The sequence below is a fragment of the Procambarus clarkii genome, chromosome 7 (genome assembly GCF_040958095.1).
Source record: "Procambarus clarkii isolate CNS0578487 chromosome 7, FALCON_Pclarkii_2.0, whole genome shotgun sequence".
NCBI classification, from domain to species: domain Eukaryota; kingdom Metazoa; phylum Arthropoda; class Malacostraca; order Decapoda; family Cambaridae; genus Procambarus; species Procambarus clarkii.
The window spans coordinates 9,894,148-9,918,197 of NC_091156.1; the positions used below are offsets into that span (position 1 = coordinate 9,894,148).

The window sequence follows — 24,050 nt, forward strand, 5'->3', positions numbered from 1 at the left end:
TATGGAAATGTGTATTTCCTATGTATAAAAACATTTATACTTGTAATACTACAAAATACGATGCTCAACCGGGCTCTGATGCCTTTTCCGCCATCGCTTCATGGGACTTGTTGAAGCCAATGAGGAGACGTGACAGTATGGCTAGATGTGATTGGTTGAAAAGCGAAATCTCCCATCTCTCTCTCTCTCTCTCTCTCTCTCTCTCTCTCTCTCTCTCTCTCTCTCTCTCTCTCTCTCTCTCTCTCTCTCTCTCTCAGAAAATGTAATACTGTAATCCGATGGAATTCACGTTCATCGTTTTCAAGTAAACCATGAAAATACAGCGAGGGGCAACGACGGAACTAAGCATCAGAACGTGACGAAAAACACAACCCATGATTTTATTTCACACTTCATGAAAATCTCGAGTGAGGGGGAACGTTTAAGATATCGATATGACTTAAAAGGTGGCACTTGGGACAACCCTGTCTGGCCTTATGGCACTCACATATCCCCTAAATTTGATGTTGGAAAGTTGAGTGAGGCTAGCCTTATACCTCTGGCCTCTGGCAAGACACTGTATATAGTATTTAAGAAACAAAATGCAATACGAGCCTTATTGATGTGAAGAACACTTCTTCAGTGTGTGGAGGGAGTGAACAAGTGATAGCAATTTTAATATGATGTTAGATAAATGCATTTATAATCTCTAACGTAGATTCAATGATAAGCAAATGGATAGTAGTCATTGAATAAAGTGTCTGACAATATAGTTATCTTGCCCATGAGTTGAAGTTCAACCCTTTCAACTGTTTTAGGCTAATTCTACTAGGTAACTTCACACACATTTTAACATATCCCTTATTTCACAGGAAAAGTTTTGATCCTTTTATATGGGTATAATCCTTGTTATTATGAGAGACACGGGGAGAGATATATAGAGACGGAGAGAGAAGCGAGAGGCAAGCAGGCACCCAGACAGATAGACGGGGGAGGGGAGGGCGAGATAGACAGGGTGGTTGACAGACAGGCATTTAGAGAAGAGAGACAGGTAGGTAGAGCTCCAGAGACACACGTCTCGGCAGCATATACACAGACTTGCAGACAGACAGACAGACAATGATGTTTATAATGGAGATGTTATCCGAAGCATAGCAGGGAGGGAAGGGAATTATCAGGAGGGAAAGCGCCAAACCATTACGACTATATAGCACTTGGAATGGGTCAGGATAAGGATTTGGGATGGGACGGAGGGAAGGAATTATGCCCAACCACTTGGACGGTCGGGGATTGAACGCCGACCTACATGAAGCGAGACCGTCGCTCTACCGTCCAGCCCAAGTGCTTGAGGCATAACAGGGAACAAGGTGATTATCGACACACTACAGGCTCCCCGTAGTACAGTTGGGTTTGTTCTCAACGCACAATCGTGAATTCCGGGTTCGAATCCCGGGCGGGGCAGAAATGGTTGAGCACATTTCCTTTCACCTAATGCATCTGTTCACCTAGCAGTAAGCAGATACACGGGAGTTAGTCAGCTTGTTGTGGGGGTTGCCATCGTGGGTGGGGTCAGTAATTTGATACACACTGGCTGCCTGTCCCCAGACACAGTCAATTATTATTTGTTATTAAATTGGTGGTCCTTTCCTTCTCCTTCATCCAAAATTCATCTCCCTCCCTCTATCCTCCCTCCCACAGTCACCCCTTCCCTTTACGTCTTTCCCCCTTCCTTGCCTTCCTCCCAGCTGCCCATCCCCCCCTCCCACACCCCCTCCCTTCACTGCAACAATGCTCTTTTCATATAGTGCATTGCAAGTTCCCCCTTGGGACTTGTCTCCAGATCCCCCCTGGTGTAGCTGCAGTCCTGGGCGCCTGAGCTCAGCCCCCTTCCACAAGCCCCTTCCACACACTCAGCCCCCTTCCACACACTCAGCCCCCTTCCACACACTCAGCCCCCTTCCACACACTCAGCGCCCTTCCACACACTCAGCCCCCTCCCACACACTCAGCCCCCTCCCACACACTCAGCCCCCTTCCACACACTCAGCCCCCTCCCACACACTCAGCCCCCTTCCACACACTCAGCCCCCTTCCACACACTCAGCCCCCTTCCACACACTCAACCCTTCCTTCCAACATTCGCCAATTACGAGTATTTGTACACTTAAGTTCCACTTAAGTTCTAGTCTTAGTGTGAGTACATGTACAGAGCTGTCCGCCGAGTACTAGAATCAGCAACACAGAATATTAACTAAGTTTGGACAAGAAACTACTTAAGAAAGCCGCTGCAAACTGTTACTTATATACGAATGTGATGCCTGGGGTCAATTGTGTGGGTGTAGGTGCCACATAAGTGGTGACTCGCCTTCACATAAGTGGTGACGCGCCTTCACATAAGTGGTGACGCGCCCTCCCGAGTCACTATACTACCACTAGAGGCAGTAGTGATCCCAGCACTCAGCTCATTGATCAAGGTACTCGCAACTCACTCTCTTGCGAAAGTGAGGACAGGCGTCGTCCACGCTGGGTGACAGTAGACAGTAGACAGAGTGGACGATGGTTCCTCTCGGTTCAACTCGTCCACTCAACTAATAGATAACATAAATTTGTTACGTTATCGTAACTAACGTTACAAAGGCAACCTGTTCAGAAAAGTAACGAGTAATAAATATGCACGTTTTCTAGGTGACGGACTTGCTGTGTTAGGTGGGTTGATGGGGTTCGTACGTTTCTGGTTAGTCTAAATGGTTGAATTGTTACGGATTGGTAAATGATGAGACCATTCTCCTCGGCTTGTAGAGCCAGGCGGCGCTCACTAAGCTTAGCAACGCTCACTAAGCTTAGCAACGCTCACTAAGCTTAGCAACGCTCACTAAGCTTAGCAACGCTCACTACAAGCTTAGCAACGCTCACTTCAAGCTTAGCAAACTAAGCTTAGCAACGCTCACTAAGCTTAGCAGCGCTCTCTACAAGCTTAGCAACGCTCACTACAAGCTTAGCAGCGCTCACTGCAAGCTTAGCAACGCTCACTACAAGCTTAGCAACGCTCACTACAAGCTTAGCAGCGCTCACTACAAGCTTAGCAACGCTCACTACAAGCTTAGCAACGCTCACTACAAGCTTAGCAGCGCTCACTACAAGCTTAGCAACGCTCACTACAAGCTTAGCAGCGCTCACTGCAAGCTTAGCAACGCTCACAACAAGCTTAGCAACGCTCACTAAGCTTAGCAACGCTCACTACAAGCTTAGCAACGCTCACTACAAGCTTAGCAACGCTCACTAAGCTTAGCAGCGCTCCCTACAAGCGAGACAACGCTGACGTCAAACAAAGCAACGCTCACAAGTTGAGTTTCTTTCACCCTATGCCGCTGTTACCTAGCAGTAAATTAGGCACCTGGGTGTTAGTCAGCTGTCACGGGCTGCTTCCTGGGGGTAGAGGCCTGGTCGAGGACCGGGCCGCGGGGACACTAAAAACCCCCGAAATCATCTCAAGATAACCTCAAGATAAGTTAAATCAATCCAAAATTCAAAATTTAAACACGACAAGAGACGTCCGAGACAAGAGCCCTTACAGTAACATATTAATGATTGAAAGACGGGGTTGAGTTGCTGGCGGACCCTGAGAGCACATCTAGGTGAGCACGGCCCGGCCTTTCAATTAGTACATCGCATTTTGACGTAAACATCTCCTACGGCCAAAAACTGATGTATTAGCAGTCGTAGCGGCTCGCAAAATTGGCGCGATGTCCCGTTTTCTATTCGTGTGTCCTCGGTTAGGTTAGGTTCCGGCAATTTAGTACATCAATTTAGTGACGTTGTGAACGCTCGAGAGGACGGGCTGGGGTACAGCTAGGCTGGTATGTATACACACACACACACACACACACACACACACACACACACACACACACACACAGCCTTTGATACAGTATCACACAGTAGGTTACTATACAAACTTGAGAGACAGGCCGGAGTGGGCGAAAACGCACTAACATGGTGCGTTTAACACTAACACCTAACAGACAGGTGTCAAAGAGTGAGAGTGAGAGTGAGAGTGAGAGAGAGAGAGAGAGTGTTACACCCACGCACACAGTAACATGGTAGTGACGCCACGCTCAGTCAATTTAGTCCTCCCGACACAAAGGTATACATACTGATGGCCCGCCCGGGCTGCTCCCACTACCACTCTTCTCGATACCTTCCCTCCAAGCCTGCGTCCCCTACCAGCCACTCCCACCCCGGCCACTCCTGTACCCTGACCCTGGCCACTCCCTGTACCCTGACCCCGGCCACTCCCTGTACCCTGACCCCGGTCACTCCCTGTACCCTGACCCCGGTCACTCCCTGTACCCTGACCCCGGCCACTCCCTGTACCCTGACCCTGGCCACTCCCTGTACCCTGACCCCGGCCACTCCCTGTACCCTGACCCCGGCCACTCCCTGTACCCTGACCCCGGCCACTCCCTGTACCCTGACCCTGGCCACTCCCTGTACCCTGACCCCGGCCACTCCCTGTACCCTGACCCCGGCCACTCCCTGTACCCTGACCCCGGCCACTCCATGTACCCTGACCCCGGCCACTCCCTGTACCCTGACCCCGGCCACTCCCTGTACCCTGACCCCGGCCACTCCCTGTACCCTGACCCCGGCCACTCCCTGTACCCTGACCCCGGCCACTCCCTGTACCCTGACCCCGGCCACTCCCTGTACCCTGACCCCGGCCACTCCCTGTACCCTGACCCCGGCCACTCCCTGTACCCTGACCCCGGCCACTCCCTGTACCCTGACCCCGGCCACTCCCTGTATCCCGGCCACTCCCTGTACTCCGACACCGGCCACTCCCTGTATCCCGGCCACTCCCTGTACTCTGACACCGGCCACTCCCTGTATCCCGGCCACTCCCTGTACTCTGACACCGGCCACTCCCTGTATCCCGGCCACTCCCTGTACTCTGACACCGGCCACTCCCTGTATCCCGGCCACTCCCTGTACTCTGACACCGGCCACTCCCTGTATCCCGGCCACTCCCTGTACTCTGACACCGGCCACTCCCTGTATCCCGGCCACTCCCTGTACCCTGACCCCGGCCACTCCCTGTATCCCGGCCACTCCCTGTATCCCGGTCACTCCCTGTACTCTGACACCGGATAGACTGAGGAATGACACATTCTGAACTGTGAGGAAGTAAGGAGAAATAAGATGTGAGAAGCCCTCTCTTAAATCTTCTATTACCTTCTCTATCCGTTCAACAATAACCTCACCGAGTCCCTTACTCCTATGCTACCACGCCCACTACCGCCCCCCACACCTCTCTCCCCCTCTCACTTCCCCTCCCTCGTCACCCCCTCAACATAGTGTGGGGGGGGTGTGGGGTGTGGGGAGGCATTCGGGTCCTGTGGGTATTGACCTCTAGAGTAATACTCTCGTCTAGTCAAACGATCAAGTGACACGAACAATTACAGTTAGTCATTTTCTGTCAGTCTGTACTCACCTAGTTGTGCTTGCGGGGGTTGAGCTCTGGCTCGTTGGTCCCGCCTCTCAACTGTGAATCTACTGGTGTACAGATTCCTGAGCCTACTGGGCTCTATCATATCTACACATAAAACTGTGTATGGAGTCAGCCTCCACCACATCACTGCCTAATGCAGTCCATTTGTTAACTACTCTGACAATAAATAAGTTCTTTCTATTGTCTTTATGGCTCATTTGGGCACTCAATTTCCACCAGTGTCCCCAAGTGTGCGTGCCCCCAAGTGTTAAATAAATTGTGTTTATCTACCCTATAAATTCCTCTGAGAATCTTGTATGTGGTGAATATATCCCAACTTTTTCATGAGTTAAGTCCCAACCTAACTCGTCTGTCTTTCAGCGACGTGAGGTTTAATTCCTGTAGTCTCTCCTCGTAGCTCATACCTCTCAGCTCGGTTACTAACCTGGTGGCAAACCTCTGAATCTTTTCCATTTACTCTTATGCTTGGCGGGATATGGACTCCATGCTGGAGCTGCATACTCCAGGATTGGTCTGACAAATGTGGTATACAAGTTTCTGAATGATTCCTTAATCATGTTTCAAAAGGCCGTTCTTATGTTGACCAACCTGGCATAGGCCGCTGATGTTATCCTCTTGATATGGGCTTCGGGGGACAGGTCGGGCGTGATATCAACTCCCAGGTCTTTCTCTCTATCTGATTCTAGAAGAATTTCATCTCCGAAATGATACCTTGTATCTGGCCTCCTGCTTCCTACACCTATCTTCATCCCTTTGCACTTGATCGAGTTAAACTCTAGTAGCCATTTGTTGGACCATTCCTTCAGTCTGTCCAGGTCATCCTGTAGCCTCTTGCTGCCCTCCTCTGTCTCAATCCTTCTCATAATTTTAGCATCATCAGCAGACATTGAGAGGAATGAGTCTATACCTTCTGGAAGAATATTCTGTGTGTGTGTGTGTGTGTGTGTGTGTCTGTCTGTCTGTCTATCTCCCCCCCCCTCTCTCTCTCTCTCTCTCTCTCTCTCTCTCTCTCTCTCTCTCTCTCTCTCTCTCTCTCTCTCTCTCTCTCTCTCTCTCTCTCTCTCTCTCTCTCTCTCTCTCCGCCTCCCCCCTCTCCCTCCCCCCCAACTCCTGCACTAGTTCCCGGAGATGATGATAGGTGATTGGCTTCCTCTTAACTTTACATTTCTAAATAAGACAAGTGAGAGCATGTAGATTGTTGCTTGTTTCTCTACGTGAATTTAAAAAGTCAATTCAACAATGCTATTTGTTCCTTGTTCGTTAATAGCTTCTTGTCATGGCAGTATTTTAATTGTAATATTTAATTGTTAATATTATTTTTAAACGTTGTCGTGTCAGTCTGTTGATTTGAAGGTTGTCAGGGACTGTGACATGACAGGAATCAATAAGGTGATATACCTCGTGGGCCGAGCGGTGACAGGGGGACCTCGTGGCCTGAGCGGTGACAGAGGGACCTGGTGGCCTGAGCGGTGACAGGGGGATCTCGTGACCTGAGCGGTGACAGGGGGACCTCATGGCCTGAGCGGTGACAGGGGGATCTCATGGCCTGAGCGGTGACAGAGGGACCTGGTGGCCTGAGCGGTGACAGAGGGACCTGGTGGCCTGAGCGGTGACAGGGGGACCTCGTGGCCTGAGCGGTGACAGGGGGACCTCGTGACCTGAGCGGTGACAGAGGGACCTCGTGGCCTGAGCGGTGACAGGGGGATCTCGTGACCTGAGCGGTGACAGGGGGATCTCGTGACCTGAACGGTGACAGGGGGCCTCGTGGCCTGAGCGGTGACAGGGGACCTCGTGGCCTGAGCGGTGACAGGGGACCTCGTGGCCTGAGCGGTGACAGGGGACCTCGTGACCTGAGCGGTGACAGGGGACCTCGTGGCCTGAGCGGTGACAGAGGGATCTCGTGACCCAAGCGGTGACAGGTCTCGCTTCTTGCAGGCTCGATGTTCGATCTCCGATGGCCTAAACAGTTGGGCACCGTTGACGTGCTCACTTCTATCCTCCTATCCGGTCTAGCTACAAAATAGTTATGCTAGCTCGTTGCTTGCTTCTAATTACCTAATTACCTCACCACGTCCGATGTGAGAGAACTTTGCTGTTCGCTGTAACTATAAAAGTATGGCGCCTTAACTCAACAGTGTTGGTGTTACGAGTTTAGGACTCTAGCTTGCCACTCCCATCCGCCTGACATGAAACTGACGGCATCAGGGCAAGACTTCAACGTCATAATTACCTGAACCAATCACCGAACAATTTACTTTGTCTAAATGGCTCATAAAACAGCAGTTGTCTTGTTCTTGAGGTTGGCGCTCCTCATCTCACGGCCTCATCAACCACTCCCCGCAGGGAGGCATCAAGTGGTCTATAATCTGGCCGCAAGAGGGCGTGAGTGACTCCTGGTTTGTTGACACTAGAAGCTCCGCCTCTCCCTCTACCCGGCTATTATCATGCTGGGTGATGCCTCCCCTACCAGGCTGGGGGCGAAGGGTGGTGGGTAGGTGCTAATAGGAGGAACGAGGAAGATAGAGAAGAGGAACAGGTGAATAGGGGATAGGATAGTAAGCAATAGTTAGTTTAGTTCATTTATTATGCACCATATATCCATCCTGTAGTGGAAAGGGTTACAGAGGCACATAGTGGGCTCAGGGACTGAACCCCAAAATTCATTTGGCTAAGCAAGTTACAGTCTTGATGAGCTAGTTACAACATTTAATGTATATTGTTACATCATGAATGGGTTCGAGATCGACCACAAGTACAGTGTCCCAGCTGAGCAACGTACACATGTGGAGAGTTAGTGTACACATGTGGAGAGTTAGTGTACACATGTGGAGAGTTAGTGTACACATGTGGAGTTAGTGTCACAACTGATATGTTTATCCTGCACACCATTCTGCCCCAGCGAGGGGGCAATAATTATGCATTAATCTATCCCTATCTTAATTATGGTATCTGTGCATGGGGTTCCATCCAGGGGCTAGCGGTGGATAGGTTACAATCACCCATATTTACTACCTACAATTAGCAAACTGGGAATATTTGGTTAAACTTTCTGGTAGTAGGCCTGGAGGCCTGGTCGAGGACCGGGCCGCGGGGACACTAAAAAGCCCCGAAATCATCTCAAGATAGTAGATCATTTTGAATTAAATATTTACACGTTTCTTGAACATTTGTTAAAGAGATGTCTCTATATTCACGTATCATTTCGCGCTCCATCACATAGTGCCGGAGGGTTATCTGGAGGTTATCTTGAGATGATTTCGGGGCTTTAGTGTCCCCGCGGCCCGGTCCTCGACCAGGCCTCCACCCCCAGGAAGCAGCCCGTGACAGCTGACTAACACCCAGGTACCTATTTTACTGCTAGGTAACAGGAGCATAGGGTGAAGGAAACTATGCCCATTGTTTCTCGCCGGCGCCCGGGATCGAATCCGGGACCACAGGATCACAAGTCCAGCGTGCTGTCCGCTCGGCCGACCGGCTCCCTGCAGGGCTCACCGGCAGGGTGTGCGAATGATTTTCCTAACACAGTTTATATATGATCAGATCTCCTTCAGCAGGTAAAGAAATTTCTCAGAGATTCTTATAGCGGTACCACTCCATCTACCCCCCCTCCTACAGCTACAGCTACCGTCGTCATTCCTACATGGGCCATAATGACCACTACTACCAGCACCTCATCTACCACCACCACCATCACTAACAGCACTACTACTGCAACCACTCCCCTGCACAAACTAAAATTCCTGAGGCAAACAAGGCAAAGAAGGAAGCCTTAGCGAGGGTGAGGAGGGAAGGAAGTGAGAGGAAGAGCACGATGGAAATTACGAAGGAGAGAAAAGGGAAAAGATGAAGAAAACAGAATGAAAGGAACTGGGAAGAGGAAAGGAGGGAATAAATGGGGGGGGGGGGTAATAATAGGGGAAAGGGGCCACTAACCCTTGCATGCTAACATAAACACCCCCAGACGTGCTCACCTCCTGCCCCCTAGCGGCTGTCAGACGCACTTACCACCCACACACACACACACTAGGTGGTCAGTATCTAAGGTGTTTGGGCGCTATGGTCAAGTGCTCCTCCAACACCAGTAATGAATTCCCTTTGTCAGGAATAGGGAGCCTACATATATATATATATATTGTGACGGTAACGCGTTGGTGTTCGGCTGTTTAAGGCTAGGGGTATGGCCTCGTCACATAGTTATAAAAAAAATAGAAAAACTGGAACTTCGTCTGTGGTAAGGTAAGGAGAAGACACACAAAACACAAGTAAACTTTAACAATGAAATTTTAATGACGTTAAATAAATCAAAACATGAAAATAATGCACAAACAAATTCTTATAATAAAATCAATCAAAATAATAAGAATACTTAAATGACACAATGAAAAGTTACGTTAAGGCAAAATAATAAGAAGTGCAACACAAAAGTTAAGTGGGAGGTGCTGGAATATTGGCTTAAAGCCACCACCTCTCTCAGTACACTCTAGAGTCTAGCTGGGAGGAGTGCTGGCTACGAAAGCACTGAACATTCTGGAGACTGATGTTGGGGCGACCCCAGACATCGGGTAGTATTGGGGGGCGAGTGCAGGTGCAGCCAGACCGGCGACCAATCAGCGGAGCCGTAGCGATCAACGGGTAGTTTGGTGATTTGGGTCCGAACAGGTGGCGGGCTGCATACGTTTCTGCTCACCCTTGCAAGCCTTGCTGGTGTTGTTGTCGTTGTTGGACATTTCTTCCATAGTCTTTTTATATAATTGTGAAGACGTAATTTTGGAGGGAAGAGCAGGCTCAATCTCTTGAAGGAGATTATCGTCACAACTCTCCCCCGAAGCCTGCGGTTCTGGAAGAAGTACGTCGTTATGTGGTGGAGTAATGGATGGAGTCGCTTCTACTTCATAAACTCTGGAGAGGGCATCGGCTATGGTGTTGTCAGAACCCTTGATATAGCGGATCTCCAGGTTGAAGTCTTGTAAATACAGAGCCCATCGTAGAAGACGCTGGTTGGTGAATTGGGCTTGATGTAGGAAGCGGAGAGGGTTGTGGTCTGAGAAGATGGTGGTAGACCTGGCGCCTTGTAGGTACGGAGCGAAGTGTTGGAGGTTCAGGACGATGGATAGTAGCTCCTTTTCAATAGTGCTGTAGTTCCTCTGGTGTGGTTTCAGTTTGTAGCTGTAGTAGCTGACAGGTAGAACCTCCTCGCCTCGTAGTTGCATCAGGACACCACCAACGCCGGTACCACTGGCGTCGACATGAAGGACGAAAGGCTTGGTGATATCTGGAGAGGCGAGAATGGGGTTAGAACAGAGGAGGAATTTGAGTTGTTCGAAAGCAACGGTTTGCTGCATGGTCCAATTATACCGTTGCTTGGGACTGGTTAATAGAATTAGAGGTGTGGCGACTGTACTGAAATTCCTCACAAACCTACGGTAGTAAGAGGCAAGACCAAGGAAGCGCAGGAGCTGCTTCCTGGTGGTAGGCTGTGGATACTGTAGGATGGCTTGAGTGTGTGAGTCTAACGGAGCTATGCTGCCACTCCCAATAACATGACCCAGATAACGCACTTTACCTTTCGCGAAAGTGGACTTGCCCAGGTTGATGGTGAGGCCGGCTGTCAGGAGCTTGGAGAACAGACGTCGCAGCTGGAGCAGATGTTCACTCCAGGAGTTGGAGGCTACGACGATATCGTCCAGGTAGGCGTATGTGTTATCCAAGCCCTGGATGACACGGTTGACAGCTCTTTGAAAGGTGGCCGGGGCATTACATAGTCCGAAAGGAAGGCGTTTCATATCTGAAAAGTCCAAAAGGAGTGATGAAGGCAGATATCTCTTTAGCGCGCTCCGTTAGACACACTTGATAGTACCCCTTAAGCAAGTCCACTTGGGACAAGTACTGGGCACTACCAATGGCATCAAGGATGTCATCTATCCTTGGCAAGGGGTAAGCATCCTTGACAGTGACAGAGTTCAGTTTTCGATAGTCAGTGCACAACCGCACCTTACCTTGGGGTTTGGGCACCAAGATACAAGGTGAGGCCCAGGGGGACTCACAAGGTGTAGCCAGTCCATGGTCCAAGAGGTACTGCACCTCAGCACGCATGACTTCCTTCTTGCTCGGGCTGATTCGGTAGAAGGGTTGACGAATCGGCCGGGTGTCGGGGAGCAGTTGGATGTCGTGCTGGGTAACATTACACTCTTGGGGATCATCTCTGAACAACTCTTGATGTTCTCTGAAGATCTTGACGAGAGGTGCACTATGATTATCCTGAAAGTATTTGGGAAGATCATTAAGGATTTCGGAATTAGAAAGCGCTGACTCCTTGTCAGTGCTTTCGGGAGGAGAAGCTGGGAAGGTCTCACTGTGGATGTAGGGTTCTGTGAATGTGGAATAGTTAATCAAGACAGTGGGAGGAGTACCATTATATTGCTTCAGGAGGTTGACGTGGCACAGCTGGGTCTTCCGCCGCCTATCTGGAGTCTCTATCACATAATTATTATTATTCCTGCACTCTTTGACGCAGTAGGGTCCTGAAAATCTGTTTTGTAAAGGTGAACCTGGGATAGGGAAATAAGCAAGGACGAAGTCTCCCGGCTTGAATTTTCTTACTTTGCTGGTCTGGTCGTAATGAGTCTTCATTCTCACCTGGGCTTTCAATAGATTATCATGGGCAAAGCGGTGGACTCTCTCTAGAATGTGCTGAAGGTTTTGAAGAAACTGGGGCACATTCTGATGCTCACTGAAGGTGGCATCTCTGAGAGAGTCTTTGAAAGCCTTAAGGGGAGTACGGCACTTACGGCCGTAGAGCATCTCATAAGGAGATACTCCTAGGGACTCATTGGGGAGACTTCTGAAAATACACATTATTAGGTCAATCTGCTTATCCCAATCCTTTGAGGTTTCACTACAAAACTTTTTCAAGAGTGCTTTGATGGTCTGATGACTACGTTCAAGAGAACCCTGTGAAGCAGGATGATAGGGGCTGGACAATACCTGTTTGATGTTGAACTCCTCCAGTGTTCTTTTGAAGAGATCACTGGTGAAGTTGGTGCCACAGTCACTTTGAATCTCCCTGGGAAATCCGTATTGAGTGAAGATCTTCAGTAGATGTTTGATAACCGTAGCAGCCGTGATGTTCTTCACTGGAACTGCTATGGGAAATCTGGTGGTAGGACACAGGATGGTTAGGATGTAGGCGTTACCTGAACTGGTCCGAGGTAAAGGACCGACACAGTCTATTATGAGTCTGTGGAAAGGTTCCGCAGGCACCTGTATGGGAATCAGTGGTGCTCTGGGAATGGAGACGTTCGGTTTGCCTGCCATCTGACATGTATGACACTGTTTTACGTACTGTTTGACGTTATTTACCATACCTGGCCAGTAGTAGTCTTGGCGAATCCCATGGTAAGTCTTGTTGAAGCCGTAGTGGGAGAATGCTCCATGGGCCAGGTGTAGAATAGTGGGCCGCAGGCTGGTGGGAATCACAAGTTGTTCGGTGTTGGCCCAATCGTCCTCCTCCTTCAGTTTACTGGGTCTATATCGGCGGTAGAGCAAGTCGTTCTCTAGGAAGAACCCAGGAATACTGTCGGGTTGAGTCTCAGCCTGGAAAAACAATGGTGTTAAAGTAAGATCTTCCCTCTGCAACTTACGGAACTCCAACTTGGTCAGATGCGGGGGTAGTTTCTGAGGGTCTTGAGGGACAGCGGTAGCAGTAGAGTCAGCTGGCTGTGGACGTGCGGCTTGTGCACGGGTGGTCACGAGAACCGGAGGAGAAACTTCACTCTCTTGAACCTCTGCTGGAACATACTCAAGAATAGGGTTACTTGGCACAGAGTTACACACCTGGGGTTTGTCCATGACGATCAGGTTGGTTGGTTGCAGGTCTTCTGCCAAGTCGTTGCCTAGGAGAAGTTGCACTCCAGGCATGGGAAAAGGCTTTTCCCTGACGGCGACTTGGACTTCCCCGTTCACGTAGGGACAATCCAGGTGGACTCTGGCGAGAGGGTATGGAGTAGTAGCAGTGAGGTCAGTGATGAAGACCGTTTCCCCGGTGTAGACTATGTTGGGCACAGCCGACTTCAAGATGATCGATTGTAGAGCCGCTGTGTCCCTCAAGATCTTCAATTTGAAACGTCCCTCCGGATTTGAACCGTTGGCAGAGACAGTTCCAGTATACAGGTGGTTACTGAAAAGAGAAAGATCATTAACATCAACACCAACATTCATCACAGGCTTACCGGACTTAGGAGGAGTTGGTTTGGGTCGTTGTTGGTCAGTGGTTCCCTTGTATTGAGACTTACCACACTTGTCTATGGTATGTCCATAGAGTCTACAATACTTGCAGTACAGTTGTGAACCAGCTTGATCGGGGCTCACCTTCTCGTAACTGTACCACGACTTCTTACTGGAGGATGGTTCAGGTGTCAGCCGGTGGATGAGGCTGTAAGTGTCAGCCGACTTAGCACACTTCAGGTAGTCGGTTTCTTCTTTATCTGCTAAGTAGAGGCGGACAGGAGGCGGCACACGTCTCAAGAATTCTTCAACAAGCATCAGGTTCACGAGTTCTGTAAAAGTAGAGACATGTGCTGCTTCCAGCCATTTCATGAAATACCTCCGTTTCGTGTTAGCAAACTCGAGGAAGGTAGTGGTACTTGCCTTCAGGTGGTCACGGAATTTCCTTCTATAACTTTCGGTGGAAAGTAGGTAGGCGTCTAACACTGCTTGTTTCAGAGTGTAGTAGTCATTCTCAGACGCCAAAGTACTGAGTGTGACTGCAGCTCTACCTGTAAGATGGACTCTGAGAAGTGTTGCCCATTGGTCGACAGGCCAACTGAGTTGATTAGCAAGGGTTTCAAAGGTGGTAAAGAACACATCAACTTCTGCTTCTACAAAGGATGGCATTAACTTACTTGCATGTGATATATTAAAACTGACGGGAAGATTTGCAGTAGCTTGCTGGCGTTGAGTGAAGTGTGAAGTTTCCAGGGCGATTTCACGTTGACGACACTCTAGAGCCAGAGTTGCTTGTTGCTTGTCATGTTCGCGTTGCATCTCCAACTCGCGTCGTTTGGTTTCAAGCTGTACTCGTTCCCGCTCCTGGAGTGTTTCAAGCTGTACTCGTTCCCGCTCCTGGAGTAGTGCAACCTCACGTTCCTGGAGGGCGAGTCCACGTTCGTGTTCTTCTCTTCTCAAAGCAGCTTCACGTTCTCTGAGGGTGATTTCTCGTTCTTGTTCTTCTCTTCGTATGGCAGCAGCTCGTTCTTGTTGTTCGAGGGCTTCCCTTTGCTGCTCACGTTCAATCTTGGCCAGCTCTAGTTTAAGTTTCATCGTTGCCAAGTCAGTTTTATCTGCAATATAGTAAGTTTCATGAGTTTCAGAGTCTATCTTACCTTGCTCTAAATAGTAATCCAGCAACAGGTTGTGTAGGTCATTTTTGTTGGCTTGGTAGGGAACTTCTAGTTGATACTCATGTGCAAGAGTTTGTAGTTCAGTCCTCTTGGCACGACTTAAAGTCCCTATTTCACCTGCTGGATTTGCACGGAAAGTTTGGAGACGAAACATGGTGAAATTAGCAAATAAAGGTACACGAATGTTCAATAATGAAATGTCAGAAACAGGACAACGTGGCAACTGGTACCTATCCTGTGTGATCTTTAACAATTAACGTTAAGTGAAAGATATTAAATGATTAAATTAAATCAAGGGCGCAGGAAATCTTGTACCCGGTACTCATGTAAGAGAATAAGGGCAAGAAAATCCTACTAACAAATGAAACAAAGTTTCGAAAACAAATGAAACAGTTAAATGCTTCAAAAGTAAAATTGGTAGTCCAAGAATGTAGGCATACCTTGCCAAGTCTCTATAGGACATAAAGCAAGTTTTTCCCACTGAATTTAATATGATACTTACAGAATTAGCGAACTTTTGTGCTCTGAAAAAATAAGCTAATTCCCTACCGTTGTATGTATCATCATCTCTGACTGACGTGTAGGGGTGCGAGGTGTCAACTGGTGACGAGAACTGCTGCTGAGGTCCCAATTCAGCAACTAAAGTTCGAGCTAGAGGAACTATGGCCCTCTTTGTCCTCCTACAGTCAGATTGCAGAAGATTGGGTACTCTTGACCCGGGGCAGACCACAGTACCAGGGTACCAATATGATGATCTGTCAGAATGAGAAATATTCAAGGGACATAGATGGTAAATACGAGTAATAACATGGAGGGAGAGATGACCAATTAAGAGTATGACTGCGGCCTACAGTCACCACGTAATCCAAAGTTGTCTCACCTTCACTATATGTTACTCTCGTAATGCACAATACACCGCACCTTATAAAAAATGAAATTGAATGAAAAATAGTAAAGCTACGTTAACAAAGTTAAATACGCTTACCATAAATTACCACTTGGCACCAGTACCTGAGTGAGGCTCCTAGGACAGGCCCCCATATAACTTGTGACGGTAACGCGTTGGTGTTCGGCTGTTTAAGGCTAGGGGTATGGCCTCGTCACATAGTTATAAAAAAAATAGAAAAACTGGAACTTCGTCTGTGGTAAGGTAAGGAGAAGACACACAAAACACAAGTAAACTTTAACAATGAAATTTTAATGACGTTAAATAAATCAAAACATGAAAATAATGCACAAACAAATTCTTATAATAAAATCAATCAAAATAATAAGAATACTTAAATGACACAATGAAAAGTTACGTTAAGGCAAAATAATAAGAAGTGCAACACAAAAGTTAAGTGGGAGGTGCTGGAATATTGGCTTAAAGCCACCACCTCTCTCAGTACACTCTAGAGTCTAGCTGGGAGGAGTGCTGGCTACGAAAGCACTGAACATTCTGGAGACTGATGTTGGGGCGACCCCAGACATCGGGTAGTATTGGGGGGCGAGTGCAGGTGCAGCCAGACCGGCGACCAATCAGCGGAGCCGTAGCGATCAACGGGTAGTTTGGTGATTTGGGTCCGAACAGGTGGCGGGCTGCATACGTTTCTGCTCACCCTTGCAAGCCTTGCTGGTGTTGTTGTCGTTGTTGGACATTTCTTCCATAGTCTTTTTATATAATTGTGAAGACGTAATTTTGGAGGGAAGAGCAGGCTCAATCTCTTGAAGGAGATTATCGTCACAATATATATATATATATATATATATATATATATATATATATATATATATATATATATATATATATATATATATATATATATATATATATATATATATATTCTTTAGGCTTGTATCGAGGTCTTCCAAAGATCAATCTACTAACCGTCCCCTGGATGTAATTCCACAAAAGTTGCTAAACTCTTGGATACCTATTTACTGCTAAGTGAACAGAGCCATTAGGTGAAAGGAAACGTGCCTAATCATTTCCATCCGGCCCGAGGATCGAATCTGGGATCCGCGAATGTAAGTCGAGAGCATAACCATTGTGCTACGTCATTGCACTCCCTGTCAACTATACAGACAGTATACAGGCGCAGGACTGTAGAACAGCAGCAGAAAGGTGAGACTTGGGGGCCACAGAGAAGCTCGACAATGGCGTGCTGTTCCTGGAACTTCATATTTTGCAAAATCTAAGTAATGGTACAGTCTGGGCAGTCAGCAACACCCTAAGATGCCCACACCAGTCGTATGTAACAGGTGTGTGTGTGGAGGTGTGTGTGTGTGTGTGTGTGTGTGAGTGCGTGCGGTGAGTGTCGATATGTTTAGCGGGTAGAGGAGAACAGCCGAAGGATTGTGCTGGTGAATGATGGAGGCGTGGCCTGGGGGTGTGGGGCAGCGTCTTCCCCAGCACCGTCTTCCAGGCGGTGGGGGAGTAGGTGTGTGGTGGGCGTGGGGCGAGGAGGGCGTGGGGGAGTAGGTGTGGCGTGGAGGGCGTGGGGAAAGCTGCATGTAGATAGACAATAGGGCTATAGAGTATGAGGCGTGAACAGGAGCCAGTATAAGGGAGTGAGTCAGGGAATAAATTCAGATAATTGGGTCAAGGCATCCTGCACAGCTGCCTTATGTCCAGATCAGGTAAATACCAGGTGGCTTATATTAGAGGGAGCGGGGCGGCGTCTCTGTCAGTGGGGAGGGTGTCCCTGTGGGCGGGTGTCCCTGTGGGCGGGTGCCCCTGTGGGCGGGTGTCTCTGTGGGCGGGTGTCCCTGTGGGCGGGTGTTAGGCCCCGTGTTGCAACACACAGGTTGCAGGTTCTCTACTGTAGGGCAGTAGGGAAACCCACTGCTCCTTCACACCCTGAAATGTGAAGGTGAGTGTTGACAGGTGAGGAGGCACTTGCCTCAACGGAGCTCATAATACTCACAGTTAATTGTAAACTACACATTGTTGTACCACTATATATATATATATATATATATATATATATATATATATATATATATATATATATTAGTATATTTTGGTAGCAGTCTTTCCTGTAGACATATATTATTAAATATGACCGAAAAAGTAAGATTAATAATTCTAACACGAATTTTCTCAATCTTTCGTACATTACGCTTCACTGTTGGAGGTAAATAAAAAATCACTTCTCCAAAAATGAAGTGAATAAAAATAAAAATGAATTTTGGAGAAGTGATTTTTGATTTACCTCCAACAGTGAAGCGTAATGTACGAAAGATTGAGAAAATTCGTGTTAGAATTATTAATCTTACTTTTTCGGTCATATTTAATAATATATATATATATATATATATATATATATATATATATATATATATATATATATATATATATATATATATATATATATATATATATACGGCCTACCAGATTTTTTTTACGAATAACGTTTCTGATTCTGACTCCTAAATTATTTGGTTGGGAGAGTGAGTGGGGTAAGTCCATGGGGTGGCAGAGTGAGTGGGGTTGGTCCATGGGGTGGGAGAATGAGTGGGGTTGGTCCATGGGGTGGGAGAATGAGTGGGGTTGGTCCATGGGGTGGGAGAATGAGTGGGGTTGGTCCATGGGGTGGCAGAGTGAATGGGGTAAGTCCATGGGGTGGGAGAGTGAGTGGGGTTGGTCCATGGGGTGGGAGAGTGAGTGGGGTAAGTCCATAGGGTGGGTGAGTTAGTGGGGTAAGTCCATGGGGTGGGAGAGTGAGTGGGGTAAGTCCATGGGGTGGGAAAGTGAGTGAGGAAAAAAAGTAATGGGAGAAAGAAAATGTGTTTCCAGGAAGGCATACGTCAGTTGCGGCTGTGTGAGAGTTGAGGGAAGGAGCTCTTCCATCAGGCCGGATGGTTGTGGGGAGCACAAAGGTGGCGACGAACCAGGCAAACACAAGGGTGACCAGACCACACACCACAAGACGAACAAACGACGACATTTCGGTCCTTCGTGGACCATTATCAAGTATTTCGGTCATCATATCTTCAGCCACGTTATTTTGACTGAGGGTCACAATAACGTTATTGACTTAGCTCGGGTGCAGGGGGGAGTTGTGTAAAATCCTGGTTTGTGCCTCGGAGAGTCTACGGGATCCAGTAAGTTCAGTAGAACTTCGGTTTCAACTCTTTTTAACCCTGTCGTAGCTCAGTCGATTAAGGCTTCCTTTCCCCCCGTCCCATCCCAAATCCTTATCCTGACCCCTTCCAAGTGCTATATAGTCGTAATGGCTTGGCGCTTTCCCCCCTGATAGTTCCTTTCCCTTGGGATGATCCTGGACGCAGGTTCGAATCCTCGTCACGGCCCTTGTGGATTTGTTCACGTTATTGTCAATATCGGCATATAGACAAACACAATATCAGAGTCAACTTTTTTTTTGTGAATGACGTTTCATCTTATGTTGATGTCCAATTGCTTGGACTGGTCGGTACAGCGACGGTCTCACGTCTTGCAGGTCGGCGATCGATCCCCGACGGCTGAAGTGGTTGGGCACCGTTAATTGCCTCCGTCCTCATGTCTTAGCTCCTTGTCCTCGCATCTCTTCTAAGAGCAGTATAGTCATTCTGGCTCAGCGCTTTCTCTTCATCCTTACCTTACTTCATAGTGATGGTGATGGTGATGGTGATGGTGATGGTGATGGTGATGGTGACAGTGATGGTGATGGTGACAGTGATGGTGATGGTGACAGTGATGGTGATGGTGACAGTGATGGTGATGGTGATGGTGACAGTGATGGTGACAGTGATGGTGATGGTGATGGTGACAGTGATGGTGACAGTGATGGTGATGGTGTTGTTCAGGACGCGGGTCTTCGTAGTTGAGTGTGGATGCCAATATTTCCTGCCTGACGACCTCAACCATATAGCCTGTTGTTGAAGCATTAACGAACGCAGTTATTTAGGGTGATATCAGTGGACTAAATAGCACTTGGAAGGAGGCAGGATAAGGATTTGAGATGGGACGGGGGGAAGGAATGGTGTCCAGCCACTTGGACGGTCGGGGATTGAACGCCGACCTGTATGAAGCGAGACCGTCGTTCTACCAGCCCAAGTGGTTATAGAGAGAGAGAGAGAGAGAGAGAGAGAGAGAGAGAGAGAGAGAGAGAGAGAGAGAGAGAGAGAGAGAGAGAGACCATAAAGGTGAATTGCGGGCTGGTAATGAAGAGCAGCACTGTGGGCAGGGCAGTAATGTGGTGTGAGAGAGCCTGTTCTCCCCGGCCTGGCCACCATAAGTCAACACACAAGTTACACAACCAGGTGTAACACACCTCCCTACACGAATCTGAGTGTGTGTGTGTCCCGTCTTACGAGAGAGAGAGAGAGAGAGAGAGAGAGAGAGAGAGAGAGAGAGAGAGAGAGAGAGAGAGAGAGAGAGAGAGAGAGAGAGAGAGAGAGAATATGATACGATGCAAGACAATGGCCTTCTCGAGACTCGGGGGTTGCAACAAAATAATGTACTATATTGGTAAAGTGTGTGGACATTGCAGGTGCAGTGAGTGTACTGAAGCAATAGAGAAGCAAGAATACTGGGAGTTGTCCTCATTACTGAGCTGAAGAGGCTATGTGATAGCATTCATCTCTCAGGGTTTTACCTGTATCTTACCAAGCCTGCACTTTATAATGCCTGGGGGATGGGGGAAGGGAGGGAGGAGGGGTCTGTATAATCCTGGAGGATGGAGGATGGTCCATATAATGCACTCATTTTACTCGGGATAACCACAGCATACAGGTTATCGATATTAACTGTACTGCAACTAATCAGTAGCTGTGTTCTCTATATAAAGTTTGTGTCCGCAGCAAGCTAATGGGAGCAAGTTGGGTGTTCGCCCCAATATCCACCAGATATCATCAGTAATACCCAGACTATAGCATCAAGGTCTTATGTCGCGGAACACAACATGAAGCGTGAATAACCTGCGAGGAAAAGACTAAACTCAAGTCACAGGAAGATAGGAGTGTGAGGGGGGAGACTTTATTACTAGGGTATTAGGTATGCTTAGGGGGTGCCTTCTCGCCATGCCCAGTGGCTGGGGGGATTGGTGCCCTGAAGCTACATAAACACCCTATACCCCCCCCCCCCCCCGAAGTGGCAAGGGGGAGTTAGGGAGCATCAATAGACAGAGGGGAGCAGCCGGGACCACACTAGAGTACTTGAATGTACGCGAAGTACACAAGGGAAAACTCATTTCAGAAATGAACCGCAGAGACATTACAATGTGCACGGTGTCAGGTGTGGTGGAGCCCGACACCGCTGCCACCTCCAGTACGCAGGTAACTGTGCACAGTTACCTGCGTACTGTGCAAGTGGTGCACAGTACGCAGGTAACTGTGCACCACTTGATTGAAGGTTGAGTGGCAAGGCTAAAGAACTAAGGCTAAACTGTTAGTACAGTTAGGTGAGTTCACGCACACAGTCGCAGCCCACGAACCTGGGTTCGATTCCCGACAGATGGAGACACAAATGGCTACAGTTTCTTTCACCTGGTGCCTCTGTTAACCTAGGAATGAATAGGAACCTCGGAGTTAAACAGCTGCTGCGGGCTGCATCCTGGGGTTGTGTGTGTGAGAGATCAACATATGTAGTAGATATAATATAAATTGGGAGTCAATAACATTACTCAACCGGCAGTTAGAAAGGCGGATTCCAAGAGCTAACAACTTGCTCCTGCAGATACACATAGTAAACACACACACACACACACACACACACACACACACACACACACACACACACACACACACACACACACACACACACACACAGAGTGGTTGTCAGAGTGGTTGACAAATGGAATGCATTAGGGGGTGATGTGGTGGAGGCTGACTCCATACACAGTTTCAAGTGTAGATATGACAGAGCCCGATAGGCTCAGGAATCTGTACACCTGTTGATTGACGGTTGAGAGGCGGGACCAAAGAGCCAGAGCTCAACCCCCGCAAACACAACTAGGTGAGTACAACTAGGTGAGTACACACACACACACACACACACACATGGGATCCAAGAGTCAATGCTCGATCCTGCAAGCACAAATAGGTGAGTACACACACACACACACACACACACACACACACACACACACACACACACACACACACACACACACACACACACACACACACACACACACATATGGCAGCATGTGCTCCCAAGAGTAAATAATTCCACTCAACTGATGGACAGGAATCAGTGTGTGCGGTATATGGCGTTAATGGTCGCTGAATGGTAAATACAGTTAGTGTCACCAAGACGATATTTAGTGTCAATACCATAATGTTTTATCAACATAATAGTGTTTAATACCAAAAGCCACGTGTTTAATCAAGAAAAAATATAGACTTATGATGTTCTTTATTATTAACTAAAGATTAGCGCCGTGGGAACGTCGCAGCTAGCGTGGGAACGTGTCAGCTAGCGTGGGAACGTGTCAGCTAGCGTGGGAACGTGTCAGCTAGCGTGGGAACGTGTCAGCAAGCGTGGGAACGTCTCAGCTAGCGTGGGGAACGTGTCAGCTAGCGTGGGAACGTGTCAGCTAGCGTGGGAACGTGTCAGCTAGCGTGGGAACGTCGCAGCTAGCGTGGGAACATGTCAGCTAGCGTGGGAACGTCTCAGCTAGCGTGGGAACGTGTCAGCTAGCGTGGGAACGTCGCAGCTAGCGTGGGAACGTGTCAGCTAGCGTGGGAACGTCGCAGCTAGCGTGGGAACATGTCAACTAGCGTGGGAACGTCGCAGCTAGCGTGGGAACGTGTCAGCTAGCGTGGGAACATGTCAGCTAGCGTGGGGAACGTGTCAGCTAGCGTGGGAACGTGTCAGCTAGCGTAGGAACGTGTCAGCTAGCGTGGGAACGTCGCAGCTAGCGTGGGAACATGTCAGCTAGCGTGGGAACGTCGCAGCTAGCGTGGGAACATGTCAGCTAGCGTGGGAACGTCGCAGCTAGCGTGGGAACGTGTCAGCTAGCGTGGGAAACATGTCAGCTAGCGTGGGAACGTCGCAGCTAGCGTGGGAACGTCGCAGCTAGCGTGGGAACGTCGCAGCTAGCGTGGGAACGTCGCAGCTAGCGTGGGAACGTTAGTTACAGGTTAGATCAAGAACAACTTTAGAATTTGCAGACTAGCATGGGAACCTCGGGGTAACTGTGAGACTATAGTGGCTGACATGGGACTTAGAGAGGCAAGAGTGGGAACACGAAGCTATGGTGCAAGTTTCGAGATTAGTGTGGGAATATTGGGACCGGCGTCCACCGTGGGAACATTTGGGTCAACATGGAAGTTGGGGGCCACTGTTGACATGTTGGTGTCATCGTGGGAATATGGGTGTCATCGTGGAATATTTGTGCCATCGTGGGAATATTTGTGCCATCGTGGGAATATTTGTACCATCGTGGGAATATGGGTGTCATCGTGGGAATATGGGTACCATCGTGGGAATATGGGTACCATCGTGGGAATATGTGTGCCATCGTGGGAATATGGGTGTCATCGTGGGAATATGGGTACCATCGTGGGAATATGGGTACCATCGTGGGAATATGTGTGCCATCGTGGGAATATTTGTGCCATCGTGGGAATATTTGTACCATCGTGGGAATATGTGTGTCATCGTGGGAATATGGGTGTCATCGTGGGAATATGTGTGCCATCGTGGGAATATTGGGCCAGCCGCTAATGGTCTCACGTTCCTGGCTGGGCCGCTATCATCACGACTGATCCAGCAGGCTAATGGACGTGCCCAGATGGAGGTGACCGCCGCTCTGATAATGTTGAAGCTCCACCGTAGTAAGGATTTTGAACCGTAATTGACTGTGACTTTGGATGGATTCGGATGGATTCGGATATAACCAAAATTTAAGTAGATTTTGAAGAACCTTTTTGTATATTTTTATTGGGGGGGGAGAGTTTAGTTTCAATGTATACTCGGGTTTGCAATTTTATTTTGGCCATTCTTTTATCTGCAAAATATGTATATTCGTTTTTATTTGCTTTACTTAATACATTGGTTTTCCAAAATAATTTACATGTTTTTATATCAAGTGGAGTAATATGTGAAAATAAAAGTATTTTGATGCTGAATTCAAATACATCATTATTTTGAATCGTGGAAGGTTTTTAAATTATACACGGGTTAATTTTGAATAAATCATATATTTACATCAATTACAAACTAAAAAAATAGC

The 24,050-nt window shown here is 48.2% G+C and overlaps 1 protein-coding gene across 1 annotated transcript in view; it reads left to right on the forward strand.

Annotated features, from left to right (window-relative positions):
* Positions 1-23,186: 23,186 nt before the first annotated feature.
* LOC123761348 (inactive phospholipase C-like protein 1) overlaps positions 23,187-24,050 on the forward strand; it is a 44,862-nt gene continuing 43,998 nt past the window's right edge. Inside the window, exon 1 of the mRNA XM_069314628.1 lies at positions 23,187-23,652. Within this exon, the coding sequence (XP_069170729.1) occupies positions 23,187-23,652 (466 nt within the window). The remainder of the gene's footprint in view (positions 23,653-24,050) is intronic.